Raw genomic sequence first — 22300 nt, 5'->3', positions numbered from 1 at the left:
ACAATACCGGACAGTAGAGGACAAAAATGTGTCATCATGACATTGGACCAGAGAGTAAACTGGGACGCACCCCAAATGTTGTCCAAACAATCTGTCCTCCTTTCTGTCCCGTCCTCTCAACACGACGTCTCTCTTGTCTCTCTGCAGGTCGGTCTGCGTGCCCGGCCGTCCCCACGGAGCTTGTCTTCGGTCTGGACATGTCCGAGGACGTGACCCCGGCCGCCTTCGAGAAGCAGCGCTCCGCTCTCCTGTCCCTGCTGGAAGACATCACCGTCTCCGAGAGCAACTGTCCCACGGGCGCCCGGGTCGCCGTGGTCGGCTACAATGCCAACGTCAAGTACCTGATCCGTTTCCAGGACTACCACCGCAAGAAGCAGCTGATGGAGTCGGTGAGGAACATCGCCCCGGAGCGCAGCAGCAACCGGCGCCAACTCGCCGCCGCCATGCGCTTCGTGGGTCAGAACGTCTTCAAGCGCGTCCGAGCGGGGATGATGATGAGGAAGGTGGCCGTGTTCTTCTCCGGTGGACCGACCCAGGACGTCAACGACTTGGTCACCTCCGTCATGGAGTACCGGGCTCTCAACATCGTCCCGGCGGTCATCGCTCTGAGGAACACGCCTGCGATTGGTCGAGCCATGGAGGTAGGTGGGGTGTGAGAGGTTCTGGTTCTTGTCTGGAGCTTTAACATCTGAACAGTCCAAACATCTGGAGCAGCTGAATCAGGTCTCATGGTGTCAGAGGTTCCGCCTTTCCGACATACCGCTATTCCCACATACCGCTATTCCCACATACCGCCATTCCAACATACCACCATTTAGACATACCGCCATTCCGACATACCGCTATTCCGACATACCACCATACCACCATTCCGACATACCACCATTCCAACATACCACCATACCGCCATTCCGACATACTGCTATTCCGACATACCACCATTCTGACATACCACCATTCCGACATGCGAACGTCCCAAAAATGTGCGTTACTCGCTCTGGCCAATACCGGACAGTAGAGGACAATACAGGACAAGATTAGACAGCAGAGGCCAATCCCGGACAATACAGAACAGTAGAGGACAATACAAGATGAGGTAGGACAGTAGAGGACAATATTGGAAGAGATTAGACAGTAGAGGCCAATACAGGACGAGATAGGAGGGTAGAGGACAATCCAGAACAGTAGAAGACAATACAGGACAATACCAGACAGGAGAGGCCAACACAGGACAGTATAGGCTGATATAGGATGTGATAGGACAGTAGAGGACAATACAGGACAATACTGGATAGTGGAGGACAATTCAGGACAAGATAGGACAGTAGAGGACAATACCGGACAAGATTAGACAGTAGAGACCTTACCAGACAATACAGGACAGTCTTCAACCAACTGCCTTCAACTGATTGGTTGAAGGCAGTCGGTTGACGTCACTTTTAGTATCACTTCAGATCGCTTGGAACCCCGGCTGAGGCGTTACCAAAAAAGTACCGGGTACCAGGTACCGGGTGCTGCTGGAAAAGGGCCAAAACAAACAAACTAGCTTGAACATCTGGATGGTGAAGTTTGTGGTGGATCGTTAACAGGGGTGGAAAGTAACTAGTTACATTTACTCAAGTTACTGTAATTAAGTAGCTTTTTTGTGTACTTGTACTTTTTTGAGTAATTTTTAAAATCAGTACTTTTACTTTTACTTGAGTACATATTGTTGGAAGAAATTTACTTAGTTACATTTTAAATAGCTTAAGTTACAAAGTAAAAAATATATAACTCTGTGTGGGTTGTCAAAAGTAGCTACGCCGCTGCCGCCTCGATTTCTCCCCCTTCACAGACGCACACAGCAGCAGGCAGGTCATCTATGCAGGCAGGTACACACCTCTTTCCCCCTCACCGCTACGTGAGTTTGTGCATTACAGGGCTCGTCGCTATGTTGTCGTCTTAATATTAGCCATTAGCCACAGCTAGCGGTTAAAAACTGACGTTAATGATTAAAGACAACGTTATCAGGCATGTCCATCTATTCGGCTACGTTTATGGTGACCGTGCCAGACACACCGGGGCTGAAGGCCGGACCGGCGGTCCGTTGAGTTAAATGTAGGAGCCCAGTCAGATCCATGGCCATGCTCAGAGGAACAGAAGCAGCCCACTGCTTCAGAGCAGTTACAGTAAAGAGGCAAGAGAGAGAGAACCTACAGTAACCCCCCCCCCCTCCTCCTCCTCCTCCTTGAGAGCAGACAGGAAAGACAGTAAAAAAACAGGTGTGTGTGAGTGAAAGAGGGAGAGAGAGATTTTTCTTTTCTTTTTTTATCCGTATTGAAAATGGTATTGAGTATCGAATATTTTCCTTAATATCGATATTGAGTTGAAAATTTTAGTATCATGATCATGATCGTGACAACCTTAGTGCCAGTAACTGTAACTGTCCATCTGATTGGCTCTGGACAACTGCAGTGTCAGAAGGTCAGAATCAAGTTGGTGCCACAGGAGCTAAAAGATGATGGAGACCAGTGTATCGATGGAGAAGGGACAAATTTGAAACACAGAGACATGCACAGAGAATGTGAGGCCAATCTCTGGCCATTATACCCCCCCCCCCAAAAAAAAAAATAAAAAAGTAACTAAGTAACTTTTACTCTGAGTAAATTTTAAATGAACTACTTTTTACTTTTACTTGAGTAGATTTTTACACCAGTACTTTTACTTTTACTTGAGTAAAATTTCATCAAGGTAACTGTACTTTTACTTGAGTAGATTTTTTTGGTACTCTTTCCACCCCTGATCGTTAAAGGGTCATCAGCTTCTTGTCAGAGAGTCAGTCCTCCCTGAGCTCTCTGAATCTGGCAGGACTCAAACCGAGGACTCTGGTCCAAGTCCTCTAGCTTTTTGTCTTAAGGTTCACGTTCTTTGTCTTTGTTTCTTCAGGTCGATGACTCAGGAAACTCCATCTACACGGTGCTGGCGAGGGACATGGCCGCTGATCTGATGAAGGTGAAGACTTGTGCCATCTGCTATGGTGAGTCGGAGGGTTACGTTCATGTTGATGTAAAACCAAAGCAGCTGAAGTTCAGTCAGTCACATTAAAAAAAAACAGACTCATCTTGACGCCTGGTTGTTGTTGATGTTTTGTGCGTTCAGACCCGTGTGTGCGCTCGGAGCAGTGCTCCTTCATCCAGGAGCCTCTGCAGCCGCAGCAGGTGGACGTGGACCTGGCCGTGCTGCTGGACGGCTCCAGGGAGATGCAGGCTGACGAGTTCGCCGGTGCTCAGCAGCTCCTGGGTTCAGTGGTGGAGCAGCTGGTGGTGAGCCAGCAGCCTCGACAGGCCTCCACCCAGGCCCGGGTGGCCGTGGTCCAGCAGAGCGGCGCCCAGACCCCCCAGCTGGAGTTCGGATTCGCCACGTACCAGAACCGGGACTCGATGCGGAGCCACCTGGTCCAGAGGATGCAGCAGCGGGGCGGCTCCTCGGCGCTGGGCCACACGCTGCAGTACACCCTGAGGGAGGTGCTGCGAGGCCCGGCCCGCAGGAAGAAGGTGCTGCTGGCCGTGGTGGGCACCGAGACGTCCTCGGCCGACCGCGCCCTGCTGCAGCGCGTCTCCCAGAAGGCCCAGTGCGAGGGCGTGGCGCTGTTCGTGGTGACGGTGGGCGACCGCTACAGCCGCACGCAGGCGGAGCAGCTGGCCAGCGCTCCGGTCCAGCAGCACCTGATCCACGTGGACCGGCTGAAGGCGGACGAGCAGGGCTACGTCCAGCGCTTCTTCAGGGTCTTCCTCAACGCCGTGCACAGTGAGGCCACAACCCGGCACATTTTTAATTTCAAACCTTTATTTATTCAGGGGAGCCAATCGAGAGCAGGCTCTCTTTTTCAATGACGCCCTGATTACAGAGATAAAAACAACAGCAACAACACAATTATAAGCAACGCAAACACTATGATCAACAAGTGTCAGAATCAGAAATACATTGAGCAGACACAAGGAGAACATCTTATAAATTTAGGGTCACAGCTTCATGGAAGGCAAGTACATTCAGTGTAAAGAACAAAGTCTAAGAGACTTCTGAAGGACTCCACTGGAATAAACTGTTTCAGTTTGAGCAAGTCCTGTAATCTATTCCACTTACTTGTAGGGGGTAAAGAAGTTAAAAGCTTTCTTTCCTCCCTCAGTATTTACACGTGGAATGTCTAGTCTGATGAATGAAGCTGCATCAGCAACATCTGGACTCTGCTGTGACGCTGCACTGACACATCTGTCCTGTTTGTTTCAGAGGGGATCAACACCTACCCCCCTCCCTCTCTGAGGCAGAACTGCAGTCGACTCAGCGCTCAGGGGGCGGGACAGGAGGTCTACATCAGCGGGTGAGTCGCTCTGCAGAATCAATCATTATTAGGGCCGGGACTCGATTAAAAAAAATAGTTTAATTAATTAGAGGCTTTGTGATTAATTAATCGTTGTTTTGTTAAAGTAAGCGATCCGGTCGTTCTTGTCAGCCGATGGAGTTAGCAGTCCCCGCCCTCGTCCCTACGTCACCACATTCAGGCGCATCCCTTGGCTGCACACACAGACAGTACCGGTTCACCCAATACGCACACTACGCACGTTGCGTAGGGCCCCGCAAACTGATAGAGGCCCCGCGGGGAAAAAACAAAAACAAAACAAAACCTGACGACGTGACCGTCCGTCGCGCAGGTGTGCCAGATTCCCAGCGCATACAGCCTGATCCAGCCTAGCAAGACAGCGTTAAAAACGTCACGATGAAGCGGAGTTATCCCTCGGGGAATGAAAAAAGGAGGAAGAAACAGCTGACAATGACCTGCAGGAACAGCAGTCAGGTAACTCTCCTCTCCGGGTGGGAGAGTGGGAGGGACTAGCCCGTGTTTGACCTGCATTAACAGAGCGGTGGGCCCTGGGTGAACCCCGGTCTCTGTGTGCATCTTGCTGGCCTCTATAATTTTATTTGTAGTGTAGTTACAACTGCACTCATACAAAATGGAAAGTAATGGATAAATATTGACTAAGATTGAATTTTGTTTGCCTGGATAGCTAAATTGTAGATGCAGATTAGTGAATAAATAAAACTTGTGAACTATTATGACAATGGTAATAATATATAATAAATAATAATTTAAATAATTACCTACATTTTTTTAAACCTACATTTGAAGTAAATGAAAGTAGAGTGCAGCCAATTTTATGGAGCTGAATTAATAGTAGCCGTATCTATATTTTACTTTTATTTAATGGTGAGTTATTACAAACATTAACATGTTTACATGCCCAACATTTAAGACTGTATGATTGTTTGTTCACACACAATTTGATTTGTTCTGAATTTATTCTTAGTTAGACCAACAGTGCAATAGCCTATGTTTAAAGGGGGGATGCGCGGAAGCACTGGGTGTCAGGTGCGAGTGGAGTTCAGTTAGGAGGGCCCCTTAGCAAAATTTTGCCTAGAGCCCCATGGAGGTCTGAACCGGCTCTGCACACAGAGAGGACCGCCCTTTTATGCCGTTCTCTCTCCTCATTGGATAAAGGTTGTAGGATACAAGGAAAGTTTTCTCCTGGGCTCAGAGCAGAGCAGAGTGACTGACAGACCCGTGTTTCAGACCAAACACTCTATAGAAGTGATTGCTGTCGGAAGATACAACTATTTAAGACTTATATTAACACAAAAATATCGCTTACTTCTGCTTTAACTACTTAAATCACAGCAGCATAAACTGATTGGTTGAACTCAGACTGATGTAAACATTAATAAAACTCAGGCAGCTCCATGTTGTCCCTGTGTGATGTTCAGGGACAGGTCAGGACAGTCTGAGGACAGAGAGCTCTGAAGTCCTATAATAATGAAATGCACCGTGAGACAGTGACAGGTCTGTAGCTACATCTTGACCACATATCAGCTGTTCAGCTGCAGCAGAGGAAACTCCGCTGTTCTCCGCGCCACCGCCACGAGTGCTTTTTAAGTTTTTTTTTTAATGAAGCTCCGGTAGCGACTGACTAAAATACGGGAGGATACTGTAAACCAGCGTGGCTCCGGTGTGTTTATCAAAGCTTGGTCACCGTGCTGAGGCACTGGGTCGGTTTGAGCTGCGTTCAGGCTACATTAAACTCCTCAAGTAGTGATCAGTGTTGGCGGCTTTTTAACTCGTTTAATAATTGTGCTCCAGTATAATCTGTAAAACTCATCCAATGAGAAACGTTTCACGGTGCAAAAATAAGTGTGATTAAATGCGTTAATTTTTGTGTAATTAATTAATCTTAATTAACGCGTTAAAGTCGGCCCTGATAATGATCAATTCTGATCATTGATTAGAAGGAAAACGATCAGAAATAAAAGAGTTGTAGTTTGTAACGTCAGATAATCTTCTTGTTTCTCAAACTTTCGGGGCAGTGGCCGGCACCTCTTAAAGGGATAGTTCAACATTTTGGAAAATTGGCCCATTGCCATAATCCCTATAGTCATAGCAGTAGGTTCGTTACCTTTAATTGTCGGTAAAGGTAACAAACCTACTACTATGACTTAAGGGACCAACTTGCCAAAATGTTGAACTATCCCTCTAACAGTGATGAGTTGGGTGCGACATTTAACAGACATGAAAAAGGTTTGGTTTGTGTCTGAGCTCTGCAGCTTCTCTAACGGTCCAAACCTGCAGTCAGACAGCAGCACAAACACAAACTGTGAGTGTGACCTGAGTGTGTGTTGTTGTGAGTCCAGCCAGGGCGAAGTGGAGGTGGCGGGGGAGGAGGTGGAGGAGGTGCACGAGGAGGAGGTGGAGAGCTTCCAGGAGCAGAAAGGAAGGCCGACTCAGACCGGCCAGCTGGACATCATCACCACGCTGAGCACCGTAGACTCGACCATCGTCTCGACAGTCCAGGGAGCTGATGTCAACGGTAGCCCACACACTGCGTCCAAAACACACACACACACACACACACTTCATGTTTTCATATCTGTGAGGATAAAACACACAGACCCCCCCCCCCCATTCCTCCTCCCTGATCCAGACCTGATTCTCATCTGAACCCTGAAACTAAAAAAAAGTTGAATAAATAACTCGTCTCTGTAGAAACAAATATTTAGTTCAGAGACACTTCGTTAATCTCAGTGACCTGAAACCATCAGATTAACATCCACTGTAACTCTACTGGAGGCACAGGGACATTTTAAAGGGGAATTTCCGTTTTTTTTTTACAATCTGGACCTTATTTCTAGCATATAATACAATCATTTCCTCCCCCAGATAACTTTGGTGTCATTCCAAGTGGTTGTGATGAAATGAGCTCCAGCCGAGAGGCGCGTATATCCGTATAATGGAGTCTACAGGGCAGCAGAATGCAGCCTCTAAATAACACATTATCTGCAGAGAAACTCCTTCATTTCACCAATATTTAGTTCTGATAGGCTAGTGCTATTCCCCTCTGAGTCCGGGGTTAGCTGTTATCAACATCCGGGGTCTGTAGGTTGACCTACTGACCTCTGACCTGGATGATGTCATCTCCGAGCGCCGCCCGGCTCATTCTGATAATAATCATTCCGCTTCGGCATTCGGGTCCATTTTTATCTCAACTAGCCGGAGCTTTAGTGAGTCCAGGTTGAGGAGAGGAAGCCTGTGGAAGCTGAACTTCATCCAGCTGCTCATTTTGTTCTGACAAGTCGGAAACACGCAGAAACGGACCGTAGCATTAGCGGTAGCAACAAGCTCAGAGATGACATCATCCAGGTCAGAGGTCAGTAGGTCAACCTACAGACCCCGGATGTTGATAACAGCTAACCCCGGACTCAGAGGGGAATAGCACTAGCCTATCAGAACTAAATATTGGTGAAATGAAGGAGTTTCTCTGCAGATAATGTGTTATTTAGAGGCTGCATTCTGCTGCCCTGTAGACTCCATTATACGGATATACGCGCCTCTCAGCTGGAGCTCATTTCATCACAACCACTTGTAATGACACCAAAGTTATCTGGGTGAGGAAATGATCGAATTGTATGCTAGAAATAAGGGCCAGATTGTAAAAAACAACAACAGCAATTACCCTTTAATCTGACGCAGAATAAATCCTCAGAAATTGAACCGATCACAGTTCAGAACCAAAGCGTCTGTTTTCTTGTGTTTCTCTTTAACTCAGTGTCTTTGAACTACACACTGATGATGACCCAACTGTGTCATGTGATCATCAGGCTGCATGTTGCGGCTCGGCCAGCCCATAATAATCACAGTTTAATATCTGGATGTAGCTCCGCCCACTTCATCATCATCATCATCAATCATCACATAATGATGTCATCATTGCTGAGCGCTGATTGGGTCGAGGCTTGTGGCGGGAAAACGTCCAGATATTAAAGTTGCGTCCAGGAGCAGCAGCTCGTTACGTTTCCATGGTGATTCAATGATCGCACGCCAAATATTAGTTAATGTATCAAAATTATTGATTAGGACAAACTGAAGAGAAGCTGCTGTGGACGCTGTGTGTTAATGTGTGTGTAACATTAGTAAATGTGTGTGTAGTTTGTATTAAAGGGATACGCCAGCATTTTTTTTTCGTGTCTTGCCTCACTCCCGAATCCATGACCAGCAGATAGACACCATCCTTTCGACTTTGCGTGCAGTAACAAGGGAGATAGAGCCGTATCGCTGTAATTAGCTTAGCTCAAACACTGGAAGTGTATGGGTAGTGTTAGCCTGCCTCCTACCCGAGCTGAAATCAGCAGTCAGAAGATTCATTTTAGCTCTAAACTCTGTAAATATATCACTTTATCCACATTTCAAACATTTTTAGGTGAGAAAGTAGCCGTTTAGATCAGCAGTGTGTCGTTAATTTGTCTAAATACCAGCTGTTTACAATTTTGTTCAGACGAATTTGGCGCTACTCAAGCTAGCCGTTGTGACCAACGCACTTCCGGTTACTTCCACAAAATAAAACACCCGTTGCCCTTTACATACAGAAAACCACGACGATAGAATTTGTGCTTTTACTTTGAAACAGGAAGCTAACCTACCCTCGATGTAGCTAGCTTGAACCAAAATGAAGCGCCTTTGCTTGAATCCTCCGTTTTGACCGATCTCGTCCCGTTAGCGGCATTTGACCGCTCAAGATGCCTTACCGGAGAGTTTTGTCAGCTCTGAGACGAAGATCGGCCCGCTGGTTTCCGTTTAGAGTTGCTGAAGAGTTTCTCTGACGACTTTAGGTGGAGGCAGGCTAACACTACCTATACACTTCCAGCGTTTGAGCTAAGCTAATTAGCGACTTTAGGTGGAGGCAGGCTAACACTACCTATACACTTCCAGTGTTTGAGCTAAGCTAATTAGCGACTTTAGTTGGAGGCAGGCTAACACTACCTATACACTTCCAGCGTTTGAGCTAAGCTAATTAGCGACTTTAGGTGGAGGCAGGCTAACACTACCCATACACTTCCAGTGTTTGAGCTAAGCTAATTACGGGCGATACGGCTCTATCTCCCTTGTTACTGCACGCACAGTGGAAAGGACGGTGTCTATCTGCTGGTCATGGACTCGGGAGTGAGGCAAGACACGAAAAAAAAAAATGTTGGCGTATCCCTTTAATGTGTGTGTTAATGTGTGTGTGTAACGTTAGTGTATGTGTAGAGTAGTGATAGTATGTGTATGTGTGTGTGTTCTGTTTCAGCCCGCTGTCAGCTGGACGTTGACAGGGGGGTCCAGTGTGCGGACTATGTCCAAGCCTGGCACTATGACAACCGTCTCGCTGCATGCTCTCAGTTCTGGTTCGGCGGCTGCGGCGGAAACGCCAACCGCTTTAACACGGAGCATGAATGTTTGTCCACCTGTGGCGTCCACAGTAAGTCCCGCCCCCTGCTGTGACTCCGCCCCCCCTCAGTGTCGTCTCTAACAGCTCCTCTGCTTCATGTCTGTCTGCTTGTTTGTTTGTCTGTTTGTGTGCTGGCTCCGCCTTCGTCGCCATGGCAGCATCAGTGAACCAAATCAAATACTGAACATGAGTTTAGCAGTTTAGTTTTTTAGAATAGACCCCTTCACAGATTGTAAACATCCGGGTAGGCGGGGCTTAGCTGGAGGCAAAACATCTGAAACGCCGTAGCTTGTAAATGCTGGTTAGCATGTTTTAACGGACTGTTTTTTCAAGAATGGACGAGGAAAAGTCATATTTTAGTGAATATATTAGTACACCGTCACCCACCCGCAGAGACCGTGGGTGTTATTTTAAAAAGTTGACTCCAGACCGTCATATGCACCGTAAATTCTCAAATAAAAGTCTCAAACAGACGCCGGGCCGGGTCTATCTCTATTTTCTGCTACAGTAGTTCTTGTAAATGTACTAAACCTCTGAAAGCCCACGATCGCCTGTTTGAGCACTTTCTAAGCTGCTTCAGTCCTGCTACAGTTCTCAAAGACCCGACCTCGGTCCGATCCGCAGGTGTTGAAGCCTGGACCCGATGCAGCCCCGGCCAGGCTCACGTCACGAGCATTAACTCTAGACCGGACCGCGGCAAATAAAAAAAGAAGCCGGTGGTCCGCCGATCCGAGCTATTAAATGTTTTCAACCTGAACCCAGTAGGGGAGAGTGGGGTCAAGTGTAACGGAGGGTCAAATGTAACACCTCACTTTCACCCAGTCAGAAACAAGCTAGAGTCATGATATTCACTCTGCACATGCACACTATGGTCCTCTGCCTACCTGGAAGAAATCAGCCCATGTTCTCATCCCCATCAGGTTTTATCAGGAAAACACTGTTTTGGGGGTAAGAAAGTAATTTTTCAAAATCGCTGTAAATTTTAACTGTCCTGAGTTCTTCAGGCAATGAACCTCAAGTTATATCATTTTGATGCCTGATGTCTTAGCTAACAGCCTAAATGGGTGCCATCTGATTCATTGCCTTCTAGTAGCTAGCACATTGGGGTTTATGCTAGCTGACAAGGGTGGGGTCAAGTGTAACACCTTGACAACCCTGTTTTCAGCAATGACAATTTGCATCACGATGCAGTTTTTACTTGTTTTTAATGAAGCAAACCTACTCAATGGTTAACTACATACTTAGATACTCTATGGAGTAGCTAGCAGAGGTTTAGGCTACCTGAGGGACAACAACAGTGGGCTTCACTGCTAACGTTAGCTAGAATTCATTGCTAGCTTTTGAACTCACTAGCTAGAATTCATTACACCGTTATATTATCAAATTTACATGAGCTAATATGATCACTTAAGATAAGAAAATGTTTTGAATTAATACTTTCTGTAATAAAACATTAGTTATTTTCTTATTTGTGGTTGTTTTGTAGTGTGTTACACATGACCCTCCATGGTGTTACACTTGACCCCACCCTGCGGCTCAACAGTAACATTTGACTTCTCTGAAATAAATCAACATTGTACTCTTTGTGTAATATATGGGGCTGAATAAATTTATGAGACAGTAGTAGACTTGTGTAACTACAACATAGCAAAAAATGACTTACATAGTTGAATCAGTCCCAGAGAAATTCAAAAAATAGTCAAAAGTGTTACACTTGACCCCACTCTCCCCTACATCTGGTCGTGTTGTTGGGTCCGGCCCGTTGAGACCTCGGACTGACACAAGGAGAGAGCCTCAGCCGGGGGCTATAACGTTACAGTCTGTGGGCGGAGTAGCTACACGTTTATTTACAAGAAGTTTAATCGGTGCTTGTAAATGAATGCTGCTCTGGATCCGACTCTTTCCTTCTATTCTTACTCTTTTAAACAGAACCTGTTATATATTTTCCATGTTTGCTGAGCATACAGTAACATTTGTTCAAAATGAATTTAAAACCTGTCAAGTGCACAGTAGACGCCTGTCTAAACAGATGCTGGGTCAGTTGTTTTGCCTCCAGTGAACGTCTTGACGTCACAGTGACGTAGGCCGCGAAGGGGTCTCTAGAGGGTATGCACAAGAAGTCACTACGGTACGCCCACTGAGCGGCAAAAAGACGAGTGGCAGAGCCGCCAAAATTAAAAGTAACAGAGTGATTTTCATACAAGTCTGACATGTGTAACTCTGTCAGCGTGTGCAGCAGCATGACCAACAGAACTGCAACACATCTGGAGGACAAGTCATACTTTGACGACTTTTACGAGTTACATTCAAGAACCTGTTTTCAATGACGGGAAGTAAATTCACTCAAGCTGTATTTTTTTTCGATCGATTGGCTGTGTTTACAGTTTCAAGTGTCAAAGTTATAGATGAACTAGTCTCTAACACAGTGGTTCTTAAAGTGGGGTCCACAACTTTTTCTCAAAATTTGTATCATTTTTTTTTAATTTTTTTCCCCCTTTTTTAAATTTTTTTTTAAAGACTCTTTTCTTGATTTTTTTTTTTCCTTTTTTTTTTATTTTAAGTACGACAGAGTATTAGGGCCACATTGAGAAAAAAAAACACAGACTTCGAGAATAAAGTCAAAAATCTACGAGAATAAAGTCGTAAATTACGAGAATAAAGTCGTAAATTTAGGAGAATAAAGTTGTACATTTCCTACGAGAAAAAAGTCATAACATTACGAGAATAAAGTCGTACATTTACGACTTTATTCTTGAAGTTTGTGATTTTTTTATTTGTCAATGTGGCCCTAATACTCCGTCGTATTAAGGAGTTTTTTCTCGATTTTTTATTTTTTAAAAAGCTTTTTTCCAGACATTTTACCAGTTTTTTCTAGAATTTTTTCTAGAAATTTTTTTTTCTTTTTTCGAAATTTTACTTTTTTTTTCCAAAATTTAAAAAAAGGGCGTAAAGCATACCCTCTATATCCTGATTGACAGGTGATTGACAGGTGACTCCGCCTTCACTTCAGCCGTTTGACCCTCGAGGTTCAAACCGCTGCAGGTCGACGTGTCAGAGGTCAAAGGTCGTAGAGATTGAACCTTTATAAGAATCTCAGATTAAGTTTTATGATCCAGTTTCACCAAAACCAGCTCAGTGATGCTGCAGAGTGATGAAGATGAAGATGATGAAGATGATGATGATGTTGACGAGTGTGTTTCTCTCTGACAGAACCCGACATCCTGCCGAGGCCTCAGCTCCACACTTTTGGCTCCATTGGTAAAAAAAAAACAAAAAACATCTTTAAAACTTTGTCATGTTTTAATATTCATGATGTGATTTGAATATGCAAATTAGATTAAAAATAAACACAGTAAGGATGAGGAGCAGAAACACTTCTAGCCAATACATTATTTATTAGTCATTTTCTTTTACTGATACTAATGAGTTCATTCATGTTTAAAGGGATAGTTCAACATTTTGGCAAATTGGCCCATTGCCATAATCCCTATAGTCATAGCAGTAGGTTTGTTACCTTTAATTGTCGGTGCAAGCTGTTTTTAGAACAGCGGAGCAGAGCCGTGAGCTGCTCAGAGCTACATTACGGAGGCTCATTATGGGATTTCTTGGTTTCCCTCATCAAACTCATCAAATACACAATCCAACAACTCCACAACGCTCTGGTGGACAAGTTGTGAGCTGCACATTCACCACGCTATGAGATAATAACACAACGTTACCACACAGAGTTGTTTTAGAGGGAAATTCATGCAAAACCGCTGATGCACGTTGCCTTCAGGGACAGTTTTTCATCATCAGTCTCTGTATTTCCCTCTAAAACAACTCTGTCTGGTAACGTTGTGTTATTATCTCATAGCGTGGTGAATGTGCAGCTCACAACTTGTCCACCAGAGCGTTGTGGAGTTGTTGGATTGTGTATTTGATGAGTTTGATGAGGGAAACCAAGAAATCCCATAATGAGCCTCCGTAGTGTAGCTCTGAGCAGCTCACGGCTCTGCTCCACCGTTCTAAAAACAGCTTGCACCGACAATTAAAGGTAACGAACCTACTGCTATGACTATAGGGGTTATGGCAATTGGCCAATTTGCCAAAATGTTGAACTATCCCTTTAACTCTGGATTAATGAGCTCGTTTTAATCCTTAAAGGACAATTACAGGCAAATTAAACCTGGCTCTAGTTTCCTAATATTTTAGGTCTAAAAGAATGGATGTTTACATTTTCCTGTTCTGCAGTAGTTCTGTCTGTCCCTGCTAGAACTACTGCAGAGCTCCAGGTTGAATTTGCCTGGAATGGTCCTTTAATAAATGATGACTCATCATATTTAAAGGGATAGCAGCATTTTTTTTTAAAGTGGAGTTGTATGATCTACAAATGGCCCCTAAGTACTTTAATTGCAGGGGATATTACCTGAAAAAAAAAATACACAGTTCCATTGTTCACTATAATATAATTTTTCCTGCACTTTGAGGGGCTGGAAAAAATTATATTATAGTGAACAATGGAACTGTGTTTTTTTTTTTCAGGTAAAACCTCTTTTAGGCCGTGAAAATAGGCCGTTTGTTTGGGTCTGTTCACAACACTGTATGTTGTAAATCTCTGGGCAGGGCTATTATGGGCTGGCGTTGCTAACGGGAGGAGTGCAGAGAGTCTTCTACTGTAATTAAAGTACTTAGGGGCTATTTGGAGATCATACAACCCCACTTTTAAAAAAAATGCTACTATCCCTTTAAATCAGGTATAATGCCAAAATGTCAGTAAATGATGAATGAACAGTTTAGATAAAGATTCATACAGATGTTTTATGATAGATGGACTCATTAAACATCCAGACCTGTGTTTATAAAAGAGATGTGATAGATTTTTAAACGTTGAGTTCAATATTTTAATGTTAAACTGATGAGTCATGGAACAGTTTGTTTAGTTCTGACTCAGTTTCCCAGAATCCATCAGTAGCTACATAGACCAGAGCGGCTTTTTTATGCAAATGAGAGTGACTGAGGCATCCTGGGTAATTTAGGGGCAGCGCCCGGCATCCCTCCATTGAAAAGTTCAGCCTAACTGGCTCTATTTACAGACAACACTGAGCCAAAACCTCCCCGGTGATTCCACCAAATACGTGTAGATGTCTGGCTCAGACATTTCTGGCCACTGTGTGGAGTCATTGATCATTGTGGGAGGCTAAAGGAGCATACCGCTAGATTCATTCATTGTAGTTTTTCCAGATAGCGTGAACGGTGGGTTTCAAAGAGGGTGTCAAAATAATTATGAGACATAGAGCTACAAAAGAAACACAAAATAAAACATTCAAATTGATTGTTAGTTAGTCTACGCTCGATCAACACAAACACAAAAAGCCACTGAGTGCAATGTAAAAAATGTCGGGCGCTGCCTCTAAATTACCCAGGATGCCTCAGTCATTCTCATTTGCATAAAAATGCCACGCTCTGGTCTATGTGGTGACTGACCTGTTGTGTGTCTGTCCAATCATCCAATCAGACGCGGCGTGCTCGCTGGGCCAGGACACCGGCGGCTGCCAGAACTACACCATGATGTGGTTCTTCGACACCGTGCAGAGCGAGTGTTCCCGCTTCTGGTACGGCGGCTGCGGCGGCAACGAGAACCGCTTCCTCACGCAGGACGAGTGCGAGAACCGCTGTCTGACCACGACCCGGTGAAGAGGACAAACGGACGAACGAACAAAGGGACGAAGGACGAACGGACGAAAGACGCCGCAGAGACACGGTATCGGGAAACAAACGTCTTCAAGGAGAAACGCCGCCGTGACCTTTTAAACCCGCGGAGCCTCGGGTTTTTACTTCAACACATCTTGTTTCCACCGGAGCTTCACTAGAAACTGATGGTGCTGATGTCATGAAGGGGAGGGGGGAGGGAGGGCAGGGAAAGGGGAGGGGCTACTGAAGGAATTTATCAGAATATGCAAATGAGGTTATGTTAAAGAGATAGTAGCATTTTTTTTTAAAGTGGGGTTGTATGATCTACAAATAGCCCCTAAGTACTTTAATTGCAGTAGAAGACTCTCTGCACTCCTCCCGTTAGCAACGCCAGCCCATAATAGCCCTGCCCAGAGATTTACAACATACAGTGTTGTGAACAGACCCAAAGAAACGGCCTATTTTCACGGCCTAAAAGAGGTTTTACCTGAAAAAAAATACACAGTTCCATTTTTCACTATAATATAATTTTTTCCAGCCCTTCAAAGGAAAAACACAGTTTTTATTTGGACCTAACCAACTCACGTATCCCTCTGCCCAGGGTTAGCGCCCGCCGATCAGCAGTTGGTTAGGTCCAAATAAAAACTGTGTTTTTCCTGCACTTTGAAGGGCTGGAAAAAATTAAATTATAGCGAACAATGGAACTGTGTATTTTTTTTCAGGTAAAACCTCTTTTAGGACGTGAAAATAGGCCGTTTCTTTGGGTCTGTTCACAACACTGTATGTTGTAAATCTCTGGGCAGGGCTATTATGGGCTGGCGTTGCTAACGGGAGGAGTGCAGAGAGTCTTCTACTGCAATTAAAGTACTTAGGGGCTATTTGGAGTTCATACAACCCCACTTTAAAAAAAATGATACTCTCCCTTTAAAGAGCTCAGTTTCTCCAACACATTAATAATATGTTTTATGTTTTATAACTGATTAGAAAGTTAAAAAGTTTGATTCTTAAAAAGTTTCAGGAAGTGAAGCGCGTTAGTTAGTTAGTTCGTCGCGACTGTAAACAAATAAACGTTCATCTTAGGCCACGCCCCCTCTCACACGGAGCCACGCCCCCTTTTTTTTTTGCTGTTGGATCTGAGGAGACGTGACCAAAAACCAAAAACCAAAACCACCGCTGCTGGTTCGATTCCCTGCTGCCGAGTCGACGTTTGAAGATACTGAAACCACAAAGTCAATAACTACAGGACAGAATCTGACGGCTAACGATCGCCGTCATTATTTATTAATCAGTTTAATTGATTAAAAATAAAAATAAAACGTAAACTTAATCGGAATTGAACGAACGAGAAAAAAAAAGATTTGAACGAACGAACGAACGAACGAACGAACGAACGAACGAACGAACGAATTGGTTCTGTTGTTGTTTCAGCGTTTTCCCGTCTGAGCAGGAATTAAGTCGGTGAATAAAACGGAAATCGTAGTTTTTGCGTAGCTACGTTTTAGCATTAGCAGCTGTTAGCAAACTTACGGCACGTTAAAGGTCTTTACACACCGAGTCCGTTTTTTTTCCGTCCGTTTAAAAATGAATTTAACCTCATATTGTGTCGACTCTGAAACTTTCATCTGTCATTAAAGGGATAGTTCAACATTTTGTCAAATTGGCTCATTGCCATAATCCCTATAGTCATATAGGTTTGTTACCTTTAATTGTCGGTGCAAGCTATTTTTAGGCGGAGCAGAGCCGCGAGCTGCTCAGAGCTACGCTACGGAGGCTCATTATGGGATTTCTTGGGTTTCCCTCATCAATACACAATCCAACAACTCCACAATAACGCTCTGGTGGACAAGTTGTGAGCTGCACATTCACCACGCTATGAGATAATAACACAACGTTACCAGACAGAGTTGTTTTAGAGGGAAATTCATGCAAAACCGCTGATGTGCGTGTTGCCTTCAGGGACAGTTTTTCATCAAGCAGTCTCTGTATTTACCTCAGGTGTCTTTGCTCTCTTTGACGTTGTCCTCTCAGGATCGGATGGACACGACATTTTCTTTTCCTCTTTTCTATATTTCGATAATCGATTTGTGACGACTTTTTGTCTTCCTTTACGAACAGAAAATAAAAACGTACGGTGATAAAACGCATCGGACTCAGTGTGTAACGACCTTTACCTCCGATCGCTCCTCTTCACCGCTTCCACCGTCCTTCTGTACAGGAAGTGGGCGGCTCCCGTTCACTGTTCAACTCCCTGATTGGCCGAAGGGTTTAGAGACTTACTGGCTTGCTGGCTAGTTAGTTAGTTAGCGTTCACATCAACGTAACACAACACAACACAACACAACACAACACACAGCAGCAGCTTTAGAGAAGACGGTTCAGGCTGCTTCAGTCTGAATCTCACAAGGTGTCGAGGTTTGGTTTCCATCAGCCTCGGTGTCGCCGTCGTCGTAGTCATGACGACTCCTGGTGCTTCATGTAAAACAATAAAAGAATAAAAGAAAGACGAGCTCCTCCTGTCTATGTGTCTGTGTGTGTTTCTGTGTGTGTGTCTGTGTGTGTGTGTTGAAACAGTGCGACTGTAAATCAGCGCCGACTCCTCAGACTCTGGTCTCGCTGCGGGGAAACGTCCAGATGTTTTCTATCGTGGTGACAGATGTTCTCGGAGCCGCAGAGCGTAAATCACCACCGGCTGGTATTTATCATCTCTTTTATAAAAAAAACACAAAACAAAGGCTCATTGAGAGAAACAAACAAGAGAGACGTGATCAAAGGTCAAAGGTCAAAGGTCAAGGTCAGTGTGACCTCACAGATAAATCGACCAATCACGACACAAACAAAGACTGTTGACACCTGAGTGATATTAGAAGATAATCAACTCAAACATTAAAGTAGTCCAGTAATTTTAGGCCAAAAAAGGGGTCAACGTTGAACTTGCAACAGAAGCAAACTCAACTGATTTTGTATCCTCAACATGACCTGAGTGAGGGGAAAAAAGCCCAGAAGAATCCCATTAGGGGAAAGTTTAGAAAAACACCCAAATATATCCCATTTATACGCCTATTCATTATTTTTGATGTGAATGTGTGAATGTGAATAGGGTAAAATTTTTAACCTTTAGATATCTCCATGAAAATTACTGAGTTGATTACTTAGATTAAGACAAACAAAAAATGTATTACAAGTTTTTTTTAATCTTTGTTAACATGAGCAAATTTGCATAAATTCCACCGTTTTGACGGCACATGTATAAAGGTAAATGTCATACCTGCTCTACTAATAGTCTACTTGCCAACAATGAGTACCCGGAAATGTTGAGTACCCCAAAGTTTTATGTTAGAAATATATAGTATGGGTCCCCAGTATTCAGAAACTGCCGGATGCTAACTTATATATATTGGGCAATTAGCACAATTGACACAATTAGCATAAATTAGCATAGTTGCCTATATGGGCAATATTTCAGCAAAATTGACTTGGCTGATCTGGGCAATATTGGAGTGGTTTTAGGGGTTATTGATGATGCTGAATCCATTTCTGACATTTTCAAAATTCAAAATGGCTGTCTAAACCGGAAGGGACCAGATGAAATCCATCAAAATCGGCCCACTGGCGGTTTAAATCTGGTCACTACCGGTTTAGACAGCCATTTTGAATTTTGAAAATGTCAGAAATGGATTCAGCATCATCAATAACCCCTAAAACCACTCCAATATTGTCCAGATCAGCCAAGTCAATTTTGCTGAAATATTGCCCATACTATAGGAAATTATGCTAATTTATGCTAATTATGTCAATTGTGCTAATTGCCCAATATATATAAATTAGCATCCGGCAGTTTCTGAATACTGGGGACCCATACTATATATTTCTAACATAAAACTTTGGGGTACTCAACATTTCCGGGTTCACAATGGGGCCCTATGGGCTGGCAAGTAGACTATAAGGATGTGGCTATCTTGAAAAATTGCAGTCATCTTGAAATTTAAAGTGGTTTCTTGTCAGTTGACCGATGGAGTCAACTCATTCCAATTTTCAAGCTGGTACCACCACAGCAACTTCATATATACATGTGCCGTCAAAATGGTGGAATTTAAATGGTAAATGGTAAATGGTCTGTATTTATATAGCGCTTTTCCATCTTAACGATACCCAAAGCGCTTTACAGTACATCACATTCACCCATTCACACAAACATTCACACACTGATGGCGGAAGCTGCCATGCAAGGCGCAAACCACGACCCATCAGGAGCAAGGTGGGTAAGGTGTCTTGCCCAAGGACACTACGGCAGCAACCGGGACAGAGCGGGATTCGAACCGCCAACCCTCTGATCATTGGACGACCCGCTCTACCACCTGAGCCACTGCCGCCCCAGAATTTATGCAAATGTATGCAAATGTGCTCATGTTAACACAAGAATTTCAAAAAACTTGTAATACATTTTTTGTTTGTCTAAATGTAAGTAATCTACTCAGTAATTTTCATGGAGATATCTAAAGGTTAAAAATTTTACCCTATTCACATGAGAAAAATAATGAATATGCGTATTATGGGCTATATTTGGGTCTTTTTCTAAACTTTCCCCTAATGGGATTCTTCGGGGCTTTTTTCCCTCACTCAGGACATGTTGAGGATACAAAATCAGTTGAGTTTGCTTCTGTTGCAATTTGTTTAACCTTTTCTCATAAAATGACTGGACTAAAGCCCCAGTATGTAGGAATTGCCCCCATCTAGCGGTGCGGTTGCATATCTGAACGTATCCTTGATGTTGCATTCAGGTGAAATCGGGCAGACGTCAGACAGACAACAGACGCTGCATGTAACAGGATAAACAAGCGTCTATGTAAACAAGTGGTCCGCCAGCACGAGGCAAAACAATACACGTGACGATATGTTGTCATGGTGATGTGGTATTGTTTTACCGACTTTCTCTGGTGGAGTAAAATGACATCCGGTCGGTTTGCCGACGGCCGTCTGCCTGACTGCACCTGAATGCAACACCGGTGCCTCCGTCCTTCCTCACACTACACAGTGGTGACAGTTTTAACAGGCCGTTTCCGTGGTTACCTACGGTCACGATGCAACATGGCCGCCTCGGTTCGGTGCGTCGCCCACTTATGTATTTGTAACGACTTGTAACGACTCATTCTAAGGAACCAGAAAGCTTTACTTTGGATGCAGCTGTGATTCACCTTGAGTGAAATACGGATTTATGAAAGACAGATTTGATTTTTGATAATACAGGGTAAATACAGGAATCTTGAAGTTAATTCTAAAACCTTTTTAAGACTTTTTCAAGACCTTCTCAATATTTTTCAATACCTCACCGCCACTTCAAGCTGTAACCATTTACATCAGTGACACTTAAGACAGTTCTAGTTTGTGATAAAGACTATAGACCACTATGATACAACAGAATTCAAAATAGGCTGGGATAATAAATAAAAGGCAAATTTTATCAAAAAACAAAACAAAAAAACATTGCTCCACTCAAAAAACAAAAACAACAATCTTCTTTTCTTTTTTATGTACCGGTTCATCTTTGTTCTTTAATAAAATTAATACATTCACACACTTTCACAATGTTTTTTAGGACTCAAACTCTTGGACAGCTAATTCAGAAAAAATACCTTGAAAATTTAAGACTTTAGAAAGTCGTGAAAAGACTTTTTAAGGGTCTTAATTTTCCCCAAATTGATTTATCACCTTTTAATACTTTTCAAGACCCCGCGGATACCCTGTAATAAAAAGCTAAATAAGTTACACACTGTGGCTTTAATATTCATCAAACTTTTAAATCTCTAATTAGTCATGATTGGTCCTGGAGAGTCATTGATCAGCTGATTGATTGATTGATTATTAGCATCATGTATAAATAAAGAGTTGAACTGAGTTTCTGGTCAAACACCAGTTTATTTACACACAGGCCACATGGTTCATCTGACGTTTGTACAAGTGTCGGATCAAACTTTATATTACTCACATTATATTTAAAACAACGTTATGTACAGAGGCTCCGCCCCCTTCTCCACCTCCACCTGTCACCACCTCGTCACTCGTTCATTCACTCGTCAGTTCATCCTCTCACCACAGAACACGTCGTCATCGTCCAACAGTTTATAAAACAATACTTCAAGAAGATTTCATCACTGAAACGTTTTCAGGTTCAACAATAAAAAATAACGAACTATTATTTTCAAAGTGCAGATTTTCAAAAACATGATTTTGTTTTGTTTTTTAAAGGGATAGTTTAACATTTTGGCAAATTGTCCCATTGCCATAATCCCTATAGTCATAGCAGTAGGTTTGCTACGTTTAATTGTCGGTGCAAGCTATTTTTTTTTTTGGTTTCCCTCATCGAACTCATCAAATACACAATCCAACAACGTTCTGGTGGACAAGTTGTGACCTGCACATTCACCACACTATGAGATAATAACACAACGTTACCAGACAGAGTTGTTTTAGAGGGAAATTCATGCAAAACCATCTGATGCACGTTGCCTTCAGGGACAGTTTTTCATCAACAGTCTCTGTATTTCCCTCTAAAACAACTCTGTGTGGTAACGTTGTGTTATTATCTCATAGCGTGGTGAATGTGCAGGTCACAACTTGTCCACCAGAGCGTTTTGGAGTTGTTGGATTTTGTATTTGATGAGTTTGATGAGGGAAACCAAGAAATCCCATAATGAGCCTCCGTAGCGTAGCTCTGAGCAGCTCGCGGCTCTGCTCCGCCGTTCTAAAAACAGCTTGCACCGACAAATGAAGGTAACGAACCTACTGCTATGACTATAGGGATTATGGCACTGGGCCAATATGCCAAAATGTTGAACTATCCC

At 43.6% G+C, this 22300-nt stretch overlaps 1 protein-coding gene across 1 annotated transcript in view; it reads left to right on the top strand.

The window, feature by feature from the left end:
• Positions 1 to 15504, top strand: part of col6a4a (collagen, type VI, alpha 4a) — an 83352-nt gene extending 67848 nt beyond the window's left edge. The window contains exons 36-43 of the mRNA XM_085803172.1: positions 148 to 641; positions 2926 to 3016; positions 3139 to 3786; positions 4267 to 4357; positions 6718 to 6893; positions 9648 to 9818; positions 12999 to 13046; positions 15286 to 15504. Of these exons, the coding sequence (XP_085659298.1) occupies positions 148 to 641; positions 2926 to 3016; positions 3139 to 3786; positions 4267 to 4357; positions 6718 to 6893; positions 9648 to 9818; positions 12999 to 13046; positions 15286 to 15464 (1898 nt within the window). The 3' untranslated portion in view covers positions 15465 to 15504. The remainder of the gene's footprint in view (positions 1 to 147; positions 642 to 2925; positions 3017 to 3138; positions 3787 to 4266; positions 4358 to 6717; positions 6894 to 9647; positions 9819 to 12998; positions 13047 to 15285) is intronic.
• The last annotated feature ends 6796 nt before the right edge of the window (positions 15505 to 22300 follow it).

Source organism: Trachurus japonicus, chromosome 16 (genome assembly GCF_045865225.1).
Source record: "Trachurus japonicus isolate A0001 chromosome 16, Traja_1.0".
Taxonomy (NCBI): Eukaryota; Metazoa; Chordata; class Actinopteri; order Carangiformes; family Carangidae; genus Trachurus; species Trachurus japonicus.
The sequence above is the reverse complement of the archived record's forward strand: the minus strand, read 5'-3'. Positions and strand labels throughout refer to the sequence as shown.